This window comes from Narcine bancroftii, chromosome 2 (genome assembly GCF_036971445.1).
Source record: "Narcine bancroftii isolate sNarBan1 chromosome 2, sNarBan1.hap1, whole genome shotgun sequence".
NCBI classification, from domain to species: Eukaryota; Metazoa; Chordata; class Chondrichthyes; order Torpediniformes; family Narcinidae; genus Narcine; species Narcine bancroftii.
In genome coordinates, this window is record NC_091470.1 from 345,938,309 (window position 1) to 345,950,950 (window position 12,642).

Sequence of the window (12,642 nt, forward strand, 5' to 3'; positions counted from 1 at the left end):
CATTGACTTTATTGGAAATAATGTTAGAGTCAAAACATAATGCGTTGATGTTGCTGTATAACGTATTCAATGTCAATTACTGGGAATGAAATTAAAGATATCAATGGTGTAAGGGTGTTGCGTTCTTTTGAAATGATAGTTTGATGGATTATTGAGGCAGAGGAGACTGAACTTGACATTGAGTTCAATTATACTTGAGTAGAGATGGCTTGATGCAGAACCTGATGGATCAATGAGAAAAGCCCCATTCTCAACAGCAGTATCCTGTACCTTGATGAGCAGAATAAATTAATATTTTAATTATTTAAAAAATATAGACCATAGGTGAGTAAATGAAGGCATAAGTATTAAATGCACTGAGAATACCAGATATTACTATTTCAGGCTGAAAATGTAAATATAATATTCTTTGATTAATTAAAATATATAATTGTAAACTCAAATACATCAATTTTGCAAAGTGATATTATCACCCCTTTAAGGGTGAGTAGAAGAGGTATTGTCTTTTAAATATTGCATTTGAAATTCAGCACATTTGGTGTTACTTTACCTTATATATATATATCTACATTCACAACACTGAAATCAAGCACAACAACTGAATAATCTAGAAATTGTAAATTGCACCATGTAACCTCACACGAGGTTTTTGGGTAGATAAAATGAAAATCTAGTGGAAATTCGCCGAAGAGATTGAATATGTGTATAATTAGAAAGCTTTAAAACCACACAATTAAGAGCTGGTGCAGATTTGCAAAAACAAACTATACATGTGCTTAATGGCTGGGACACAGTTCAATTCTCCAGTGAGGGAACAGGAACTCGCATCAAACACACACACACCAGGCCAGCAGCAAGTGTGCTTGGACTGCTCTTTTGTTCAGGCTGCTAACTATTATTGTACTTTAAGCTAACAGCCTCCATCCTTCAAATTTATCAAACGTTTCTTCTCATGGCTCAAGGTCCTTTTTGATTGGCCGGTCGACTGGCCATGCTCGCATAGTAAGCACACTGTGCCAAATCACAGATTCCATTCTGTCCAGGGGCTCCCTGTGGACCAGCGATGCCAGGCTTGCCGGGCTCTCCTTGTGGGCCTGGAGAACCAGGAATTCCATCCTTTCCATAGCCAGGAGGCCCAGGGATGCCTAAAAAAAAAAGAAACAATTGGAACTCAGTTCTAATGTGTCAGGTCTGAGAAAGAGGCAGTGAGTTATGTTGTGAGAAGACACTGAAAGAGAGCTGGGAATCATAACTGACTCAATCTGCCTAACCAATGTAGAGGTTCAGACAACAAATCCAATTGGAAATATAAAGGTAAATGTTCCATTATAGTCACGTAATACTACATTTAAAATGGAACATACATGAAATTCTTTTACTTTTGTCTACAGTAAGGCAGACAGAAAGTCACCATTTTGTCCAGCTCCCCTCACAGAAACCTAGTATTCCGAGGTGGTCTCCCCTCCAAGTATTGACCAGTCCTGAGCCTGCTTACCTTCCAAGATCAGACATTCTCAGGCTTTTGGGTGCTATTTGATATGGTCAAAAAAAATATGAATCAAACAATAATCAATGCTTTTGTCAGACTGAGTTTTGATCAATGCGTGGTATTAGGAATGGTATAGGATTTATCCTATACCTGGAAAATCATTTATTCAGCAGAACCTAAGAGTAAGAGTCTTTAGCTGACCTTCAAGAATCAATTTGCATTAATCCTGCACCAATCATTACCATTAAAATCAACATTAAATTTTACAACTCATTGCCTTAACAAGCCGAGCAAGGAACCTAATCTTATTTGGTTGTTTTTCTGTTTAAAATATTTTTATTGTTATTTAAAGGATAAATATTTGAATGGAGCAATTATACAATGTGCTACAAAATTAGAAAAATACATTACAAATATGATCATAATTATGAAATCAAGAACACATTCTTAATAAGGAAAGACAACATAACAACAACAACAAAAAAACACAAGATAAAAAGGAAAAAAAATAAAACTCCATTCCTTGAAGTAAGGCTGAAAATTTGACATGTATGAATCAAGTAACACCTTCTTGGAGAGGGACAACACAGCACCAAGATTCCTGAACAACACTAAACCTTTAGATTATGATAGTAGTCCATGAATGAGCCCCTTGTCTTTTGAAATTTAATATTTGAATCCTTGATAGCATATGTAATATTTTTCTAGATTTAAACAAGACATAATTTGGTTTAGCCACTGTGCATTGTGTAGGTGGGGTATTATCTTTCTTTTTTTATCAAAATTGTATGTCTGGCAATCAACGAAGTAAAAGGTGAAATTCGGCTGTGAATGGAAGTCAGTAATGCATCATCTTCTTGAGATATTCCAAAAAGAGCAATGTTCCAGTTTAATTTAGAATCGCTGATAATGTTTAAAAACATCCTTCCAATTTTTTTTAAGCTAGGGCAAGTCCAGAACATATGAACTGAAGAGACATCACGTATTTTTACATAGACATATGTGCTCTGTGGACCACTTTAAATTGCAGCAAACAATCCAAGGAACACATTAGACACTTTGTTCAATCTCAGATTTTGATTTTCCTGTAATCCCTGAGGTGAATATTCTTGATACATTTTTTGAACTACAATCTCGTTATAAAGGCTTAATATCTCTTATTTATGACAGTGGTAAATTTAAGACTGGGCTTGTTAGTTAAAATCAAGAATGCCTGTGAGCAGGATTTGAACCTTTCTCCAATGAGGTTTGGGATTCTATTTTTAATTTGATTAATACTACTTCTTAATCTTATTTGTTACAACTCCTACTGATGTTGGAAATATATTTTTAATATTCAGTGATTTTAAGAAACTGTAATAATGCAGTTTGTTACCTGGAGGGCCTGCTGCGCCAGGATTGCCCCTCTGTCCAATGCCCACTGCCCCATGTTCACCTTTTGTCCCTTTCTCACCTGCACAAAAAAATTGAAACAATTTTGACAAAGCTGAATCATGGAGTCATACAATACGGAATAAACCCAACTGGCTCCTATGACCATAATGTCCCACCTACATTAGTCCTACCTGCCTGCATTTGGCACATAACCCTGTAAACCTATCCTATCCATTTTTTTTCTCTTCAATTTTCCAATAGTGTCATCCCAACCTCCTCTGGCAGTCCATTCCAGGCACTCACCATGCTCTGTGTTAAACCGAGTTACCTCTCAAGTGCCTGTTAAATCTCTCCTCCCTCTCCTTAAATCTATATCCTCTGGTTACTGATTCCCCTTCCCTGAGCAAAACACTCTATATATTCACCCAATCTATACCTTTCATGATTTTGTATACATGTATGAGATCACAACCTCATTCTCCTATGTTCCAAGGAATAAAGCCCTAACCTGCTCAATCTCTCCATTTAGCTCAGGCCCCCATATTGGCAACATCCTTACAAACCTTCTTAGCAAGCATTCCAACTTGATACCATCTTTCCTGCAGCACGGCGAATTCTGCAAATGGGGCCTCACCAGAGCCTTACATAATTGCAATATGACCTCCCAACTTTAAGGCTCAGTGCTTTGACCAATTGCCTTTTTGACCACCCCAACTTGTTTTGATGTCATTTTTAAGGTACGACGAAGTTGCATTCCTAGATCCCTCGGTTCTACAACACTCCCCAGATCCTAACCAGTCACTGAGTATGTCCTATACACAGCAGTATTTGAGCATTTTCAGGGAGGTGGTCACCTACAACAGCCATGTAAACATTGAGTACACGAGCTTAGTGACTGGCTACATTAGCAAATGTATTGAGGATGACATGGAGATCAAATGCTACACAACTATGTTGAAAAAAAATCATGCAGAGGTCCGTGCACTTCTCAGAGATCGTGATGCTGCCTTCAGGACAGGAGACAGGATGGCACTAAAATCAGCCAGGGCTGAACTCTCCCATACAATCCGGAAGGCAAAGTATGGATACACAGAAGATCCATAGTCAGCTGTGCGACGTTGGCAACACGAGGCACACATGGCAAGGGATCAAAACTACAACAGACCATAAGACAACCTTGTGAGTCAATGACAATGATCTCTCTCTTCCGGACAAACTAAACATCTTCTATGCATGGTTCAACAAGAACAGGCTGATGGCAAAGAAAGCTCTGTTTCCCACAGATGAAAGGGCCCCTTGAACAATGGCGGCCAAAGTGAGGAGGACCCTATCCAAGATGAACCCACACAGGAGCAGACAACATATCTGGTCACATATTGAAGGACTGTACAGACCAACAAACAGAGGTCTTACAGACATATTCAACATGTACATCATCCCTATGGGTTTCAAGACCTGGTGATAAAACACATCAATGTGCACCTCCCAGAGATACTGGACCTATTTAGGGATAAAAGGAAAAGGGTGATAGTTATAGGGGATTCAATGGTTAGGAGGACAGACAGAGGTTTTTGTGGATGCGATAAGGAAAACCAGATGGTGGTTTACCTTCCTAGTGCCAGGGTCCGGGATGTGACTATGTGTGTTCAGAACATCCTAAAAAGGGTAGGGTGAGGAGCCTGAGGTTGTGGTACATGTTAGTACCAATGATGTTGGAAGGAAGGAGGAAGTGGTCCTGCAGAATGAGTATAGGGAGTTGGGTAGGGAGCTTAAAAGGAGAACCACTAAAGGGGGTCATGGCTTCCTGTGCCATGTGACAGTGAGGGCAGAAATAGAATTAGGTGGAGGTTAAATGCATGGCTAAAGGGGTGGAGTAAGGGTTTCAAGTTCTTGGACCACAGGGACCTTTTTTGGGAAAGATGGGATCTATACCATAATGATGGGTTACATCTTAATCCCAGAGGGACCAGTCTCCTGGCGGGGGCATTTGCTAGGGCTGGCGGGGTGGGGGGGGGGAGTTAAATTAGTATGGTTTGGGACAGGGTTTCAAGTTAGGCAGGACAGCAGGGTGAGGGTTTAGGCTAAGGAAAGAGACAAGTTTGAATAATTTGAGGGAGGAAAAGCAGGAAGTAGTAAAAAGATGTAGATAAAATTGTGAGAATGGAAGTGAGGAGGATATGCAGAAGATAGGATGTAGGAGATCCCTGAGATGTATTTATTTTAATGCGAGGAGCGTAGTGAGGAAGCTGGATGAGCCAAAGGTGTGGAGTGACATGTGGCATTATGATGTTGTGGCCATTAGTGAGACGTGGTTGAAGGAGGATTGTGACTGGCAGTTGAATGTTTGAGGATTTCGCTGCTTTAGATGTGACAGAGTTGATGGATTAAGAGGGGGAGGTGTGGCATTACATGTTAGGGAGGACATTACAGCAGTGCTGAGGCAAGGAGGACTGGAGGGCTCATCGATGGGAGGCAGTGTGGGTAGAGCTGAAAAATAAGAAGGGTGAGGTTACTATCATGGGGGTATATCATCGGCCTCCAAATGGGGAAAGTGAACTAGATGATCAAATGTGCAAGGAAATAGGTGAGATGTGCAGGAGAAATACGGAGGTGTTGCTTGGGCATTTCAATTTTCCAAACATAGATTGAGAAACAAAGTCAGTAAAAGGGCAGGATGGTTTAGTATTTATGCATTGTGTTCAGGATTGCTTTTTGCAGCAATATGTTGAGACATCAACTAGAGGGGGAGTGGTGTTAGATCTGTTGTTTGGGACTGCAATGGGGCAGGTGATGGAGGTAAGCTTTGGAGAGAACTTCGGATCCAGTGATCATGGGTCCATTGGCTTTAGCTTAATGATGGAAAGGGATAGGTCAGGTCCAAGGTTGAAGGTCTTCGAGTGGAGGAAGGCCAGATTTGGAGAAATGAGAAAGGATTTGCAGAGAGTTGTGTGGGCTGATCTTTTTGCCAGAAAAGACGTAGAGAAAATTTGGGGGATATTTAGGGGGCTGAGAGTTTGAGAGTACAGCATCTTTATGTTCCAGTCAGGCTGAAGGGGAAGACTAACTGAGGAGTCCATAGCTAATAAGGTGAAGGTGAATCCTAAGGGTTTTTACAGATATGTAAACAGTAAAAGGAGGGTTAAGGATAGAATAGGTACACTGGATGATGGGATCGCCAAAGTATGTCAGGAACCATATGTGATAGAAGAAATATTGAACAATTTTTTCTCATCTGTATTCACGAGGGAAAGGGACATTGGGCTATGTAAGAGGCAATGGGCTTAGTTATGAAAAGGATAGGGTTTAGTAAAGCGAGAGTTTTGGAACTTCTAGGGTCAATTAAGGTGGATAAGTCTCCTGGTCCTGATGGGATTTTCCCCAGGACTTTAAGGGAGATCAGGGAAAAAATAGTGGGGGCAACTGACAGAGATTTTTCAAAGAACACTGGAGGAGGAGGTGGTACCACAGGATTGGAAGGTTGCAAATGTTCCATTGTTCAAAAAAGGCATTAGGTGTAGGCCAAGTAATTATCAGCCAGTAAGTTTGACTTCGGTGGTGGGGAAAGTTATGGAGGGTATTCTTCAAGATAGTATATATGCATACCTGGATAGGCAGGGATTGATTAGGGGCCCCCAGCATGGGTTTGTAAAAAGTAAGTCATGTTTGCCGATCCTTGTTGAGTTTTTTGAGGAAGTGACAAAAAAGGTGGATGAAGGTAGAGCAGTGGATGTGATCTATTTGGATTTTAGTAAGGCTTTTGATAAGGTTCCACATGGAAGGTTAATAAGGAAGGTTTAGTCACTAGGAATTAGTAAAGAGATTGTGACATAGGTTCAGAGGTGGCTGGGAGATAGACAGCAGAAAGTCATGATGGACAACTGTATGTCAGGTTGGAAGCCTGTGACAAGCGGGGTGCGTCAGGGATCGGTGCTGGGTCCCTTGTTGTTTATCATTTATATTAATGATTTAGAGGAGGGTGTGGTTAACTGGGTAAGCAAATATGCAGATGATATGAAAATAGGGGGAGTGGTGGATAGTGAGGTAGATTTTCTTGGATTACAGAAGGATTTGGTTTGTTTGGAAGAGTGGGCTGAAATATAGCAGATGGAATTCAATGCAGACAAGTGTGAGGAGTTGCATTCCAGTAAAAATAACCAGAATAGGATATATACAGTTAAGGGGAGGGCATTGAGGCACGCAGAGGAGCAAAGGGACCTGGGGGGTTATGGTACAGAGTTCACTGAAAGTGGATTCCCATGAAGACAGGGTGGTTAAGGCATATGGTATGCTGGCCTTCATAAATCATAGTATAGAGTATAGGAGCTGGGAAGTGATGCTGTGGCTGTTTAAGGCATTGGTGAGGCCAAGTTTGGAGTACTGTGCTCAGTTCTGGTCTCCAAATTATAGAAAGGATATAGATAAGGTGGAGAGGGTGCAGAGAAGGTTGACAAGGATGTTGCCTGGCTTACAGCATCTGGATTACAGGGAGAGATTAAGGAGACTGCAACTTTATACATTGGAATGTAGACGACAGAGAGCGGACTTGATAGTTGTATTTAAAATTAAGAAAGGAATAGATAGACTAGACATAAACAGACTCTTTCCCCTGAGGGTATGGGAGGTTGGAACAAGAGGCCATGAGTTAAGGGTAAGGGGGCAATACTTTAGGAGAAATATTACAGGTGGCTTTTTCACTCAGAGTGGTGGCAGAATGGAATGAACTTCCGAATGAGATAGTTGTGTCAGGGTCCCTTCTGTCGTTTAAGAGAAGGTTGGACGTGTACATGGAGGTGAGGGGGTTGGAGGGTTATTCGCGGTGATCGGGAGGTTTGAGCTAGTGGAGTTTTTCTAGTGAACCGGTGTGGACTCAAAAGGCCTGTTTCCGCTCCGTAAATGGTTATATGGTTATTTCAATTCGCCGACAGATGGAACCATTCCAGATTTTTCAGATTTCAGATTTATTGTCGGAGTACATACATCACATCACACACAACACTAAGATTCCCTTCTTCTGCAGGCATTGCAGAATCACCACTAATTTGTAGTGCAAACAAGAAACTGTACACAACGTAAACATGTAAATAAACAAATAATTGCAAACAGGTAACACATACAAATGTAAACAAACTGACTGTGCAATACAGAGAGAACAAAAAGAAAATCAATAAAATGCACAAGTAACAGTCCTTAAATAAGTTTCTGATTGGGTTTGTTATTGAGGAGTCTGATGGGGGAGGGGTAGCAACTGTTCCTGAACCGAGTGGTGTGAGTCTTGTGGCATCTATATCTCTTTCCATCAGTGAGAATAGAGTGACGTGGAACCTTGATGATTGCTGCTGCAGTTTGTCTCATCAGCTTTAACAATAAGTTGCAGAACAGAAAGGAGGTAGAGATGAATAGCTAGAATAACAAAGGAGATCATTGTGGATTTCAGGTGGAATAGGGTCCTATCGCCCACCACTACACATTAATAGCATGGAAGTGGAGAGCACAATTTACTCAGTGTCCACCTTAAGAACTGACCTCTCCTGAACACACAACATCTCAATATTCGTCAGGAAGGACCAACAGCATCTGCACTTCTTGAGAAGACTGAGGCAAGCAAGGCTACCAGCACATCCATCTACTTTCTTCAGGAGCATTATTCAGAGAGTCCTAGCTGGTTGCATCAGAGTGTCGTGTAGTTGCTGTTGAGGATCAGATCGAAGATCAATCTACATGACCTTAAGAGTGGTGGAGGATCAGTGTGGTATCTCTTCACCACCCCCACCCCCCGCCCCCATCGGGCAGGATTTACCAGGATCATTGTCTAAAGGTGCCTCACAAAATCAGTGCTTATCTCCCGACCACCCATCAAACACCATCATCCAGTTACTCCCTTCGGAAAAGATAAAAAGTATCAGAGCCACAACTAGCAGATTGAGAAACGGCTACTTCCCATAGGTAGTAAAACTACTGAATGGCTGATGAACTGTTCATAGTATCATTTGTGCGATTGCAGTGGATACTAGAGTGCCTCGGATCCCCCCCAAAGTTCCTCAACATGGTTATCCCACTGCACAAAAACCAACAAGGTCGGGTCAGATACAGCAATGAGCTCTCTGAACCCTTCTCCATTAACAATGGCGTGAAGCAAGGCTGTGTTCTCGCACCAACCCTCTTTTCAATCTTCTTCAGCATGATGCTGAACCAAGCCATGAAAGACCTCAAAAATGAAGACGCTGTTTTCATCCGGTACTGCACGGATGGCAGTCTCTTCAATCTGAGGCGCCTGCAAGCTCACACCAAGACACAAGAGCAACTTGCCCGTGAACTACTCTTTGCAGACGATGCCGCTTTAGTTGCCCATTCAGAGCCAGCTCTTCAGCGCTTGACGTCCTGTTTTGCGGAAACTGCCAAAATGTTTGGCCTGGAAGTCAGCCTGAAAAAAACTGAGGTCCTCCATCAGCCAGCTCCCCACCATGACTACCAGCCCCCCCCACAGCTCCATAGGGCACACAAAATTCAAAACGGTCAACCAGTTTACCTATCTCGGCTGCACCATTTCATTGGATGCAAGGATCGACAACGAGATAGACAACAGACTTGCCAAGGCAAATAGTGCCTTTGGAAGACTACACAAAAGAGTCTGGAAAAAAAAAAACAACTGAAAAACCGCACAAAGATAAGCGTATACAGAGCCGTTGTCATACCCACACTCCTGTTCAGCTCCGAATCATGGGTTCGCTACCGGCATCACCTATGGCTCCTAGAACGCTTCCACCAGCGTTGTCTCCGCTCTATCCTCAACATTCATTGGAGTGACTTCATCGCCAACATCGAAGTACTCGAGATGGCAGAGGCCGACAGCATCGAATCCACGCTGCTGAAGATCCAACTGCGCTGGGTAGGTCACGTCTCCAGAATGGAGAACCATCGCCTTCCCAAGATCGTGTTATATGGCGAGCTTTCCACTGGCCACCGAGACATAGGTGAACCAAAGAAGAGGTACAAGGACTGCCTAAAGAAATCTCTTGGTGCCTGCCACATTGACCACTGCCAGTGGGCTGATATCGCCTCAAACCGTGCATCTTGGCGCCTCTCAGTTCGGCGGGCAGGAACCTCCTTGGAAGAAGACCGCAGAGCCCACCTCACTGACAAAAGACAAAGGAGGAAAAACCTAACACCCAACCAATTTTCCCTTGCAACTGCTGCAACTGTGTCTGCCTGTCCCGCATCGGACTTGTCAGCCAAATACGAGCCTGCAGCTGACGTGGACATTACCCCTCCATTAATCTTCGTCCGCGAAGCCAAGCCAAAGAGTATCATTTGTATGTGTCTGTGTTATGTTTCTATTGTGTGTCTTCATTATTTTACACTGAAGACCGGAGAACAATGTTTCATTGGGCTGTACTTGTACAACTGAATGATAAATGAACTTGAACTACTTATATTAGACCTCCAAAAATATAACAACTCTATATTAAATTCCATCAACCATTCTTCTGCCCACCTGGTCATGTTTATCTTCTCCCTCAGAATACTCTCTGGTAACATACCAACCACAGATGTTTGGCATTCTGGTCTGAACAGGTGTTCTCCAACATACGTCTGTTCTGATTGATTGGTTGGATCTCAAAATGGATGTAATTCGGATGTATGTTACTCCAGGCCTGTGCTCAACCCCATCTCAAACACCTTTGTGTCCCAAAAATAGAACAAATTCACCAGCAATGATGACTCAGCATGCCCCCCAACCCCCTCTGATCAGCCCTCTGTTTTATCTCTATGTTCCCCATAGCTCTCATTTCCCTGATCTTTCAAAAATTTACTTACTTCCTCTTTAAATAGCCCAGTAACCCAGCCCTCACCCCCCCTCCCCAATAGAAAGCCCCAGAATTTTACCAGCCTCACTTAAGTGACTGCCCCCTAGTTTATTATTGGCTGCCCTTGTTCAAGCTTTTCCCACTGGTAGAAAAATCTTGTTGTAGAGCCTGACATGCCCCCTGAAGAAATATCACCCAAAGAATAGAGATTTAAAGTTGTGGCCTCACCAGTATCCTTTGAAATTGTAATAATCTTTCTAAACTTCAACTCTCTTGCAATAGAGGCCAAAATTACATCTGCCTTTCAGCATTCCCTCTAAGCTGTGTGCGCATGCACCAAGAAAATAAGCGCACGTGTGCGCATGCACCAAGAAAATAAGCGCACATGGGTGCGTGTGCACACAACCTGATTTATGTGAGAGTGTCCATGAACACAGCGCATTTGTGCGCGTGTGCACATACCCTGTTGTGATTCTTGCACAAGAAAAATCTAAATCCATCTGCACGTCCCTCTTTGCAATCTTTCTCCACTTAGGTAAAGTCCACTATAGGTTCTTTTATATTTTCCACATCAGTCTCCATTTGCTATTTTTTTTTAAATCCATGAACTTAACTTTTCTACAAACATTTATAAAGTCCTAATATCTTAATCACAATGACTAATCTTGGATACCTCCTCCTCCAAATTATTAATATAAATTATGAATTATTGATGGCAAAGATCCGATGCTTTGTTCTCTCCACTTGTCCTTTCCTTCCAGCTTGGAAAAACCTGTTTATTCCAACTATCTGCCTTCCATGCAATTACAATCTTTAAATCAGGTTTATCTTAATGTCTTATGAGCTCTGATCTACTGTGCTGGTCTTTTATGTTAGCAGCTTGCTAACATCAAAATCAAAATACATATGTTTGCTTTGAATGGCTCTACCTGTAACATCTAAAAGAAGTCAAGCAAATGTGTCAAATGTGATTTACTTGTCTTAAAATAATTTTGAATTGATTTAATTACATAAAACTTCTCTAAATGACTTGTTACTTATTCCTTGATTGGAGACTCCAGCATTTTGTCATAATATATGTTGATACCAGACTTACATTTGACTGCTTTTCGCCTTCCTCTCTCGTAATCATGTTTGTGCTTTTCCAATCTGCTTGTTCCTGCTCAGATTCAGTGAGTGATGAAAAAATTCAATCAATGGCTCCACCATCTCTGCATTCACATCCTTTAAAACTTGTGTGGAGGTTATGCGAACTCAGCTATTCATCTACTTTTATTCCCACTAGTTTCTCTAATACCATGACCCTTGTGATAGTTGTTCCATACTAGATAAAACTAGATCCTCAGAACTCTGATATCTGTACACCCAATTAACTTACAACCCCCGGTAGGTATCGAATGGTGGGAGGAAATTGGAACCCCTGGAGGAAACCAACACAGACAAAGGGAGAATGTACAAACTCCTTACAGACAGTCTGGTCCCGATCGCTGGTGCTGTAACAGCGTTGCATTAACCGCTACGCTAACCGTGCCGCCCTAATAACTGTGCTCTTTCCTTGTTTTCATTAATCCCTGGTCTTAACACTGTAGGGGTTCACACACTTCCCTTGCTTCACTCAACACTCTCCCTTTTTATATATCCATGAAGGTGTTTGCTGCTTCTTTTGTTATGTTTTTCTTTCCACAGCCACAGCTCTTTTTAAAAGATTTACTAATTTAGATCCACAGCTTTGCTATCTTCACTGGTCTGATAGATTCTTCTTTACAATGTACAAGAAATCCTTTTGGAATTTTATAACTCAATTTGCTTGTCCACCCTTTTAGAAATTGGAACCATGAAAAATTATTATATATAAAAAAAATAATTTCACCTCATGTCTGAAGAGGAAGTGGCAATGAGGATTTGTGAGTTATTCATTTATTATTTCACAGATGGAAATAAATGAACAATAAGAAAATTAAGATTTTTTGCCTC

General features: G+C 41.6%; 1 protein-coding gene across 1 annotated transcript in view; it reads right to left on the reverse strand.

The window, feature by feature from the left end:
• Positions 1-689: 689 nt before the first annotated feature.
• The window catches only part of LOC138755742 (collagen alpha-1(XXII) chain-like), a 106,557-nt gene continuing 94,604 nt past the window's right edge, over positions 690-12,642 (reverse strand). Inside the window, exons 36-38 of the mRNA XM_069922248.1 lie at positions 11,765-11,827; positions 2,865-2,942; positions 690-1,145 (exon numbers count right to left, since the gene is read on the reverse strand). Coding sequence (XP_069778349.1) covers positions 958-1,145; positions 2,865-2,942; positions 11,765-11,827 — 329 coding nt within the window. The 3' untranslated portion in view covers positions 690-957. The remainder of the gene's footprint in view (positions 1,146-2,864; positions 2,943-11,764; positions 11,828-12,642) is intronic.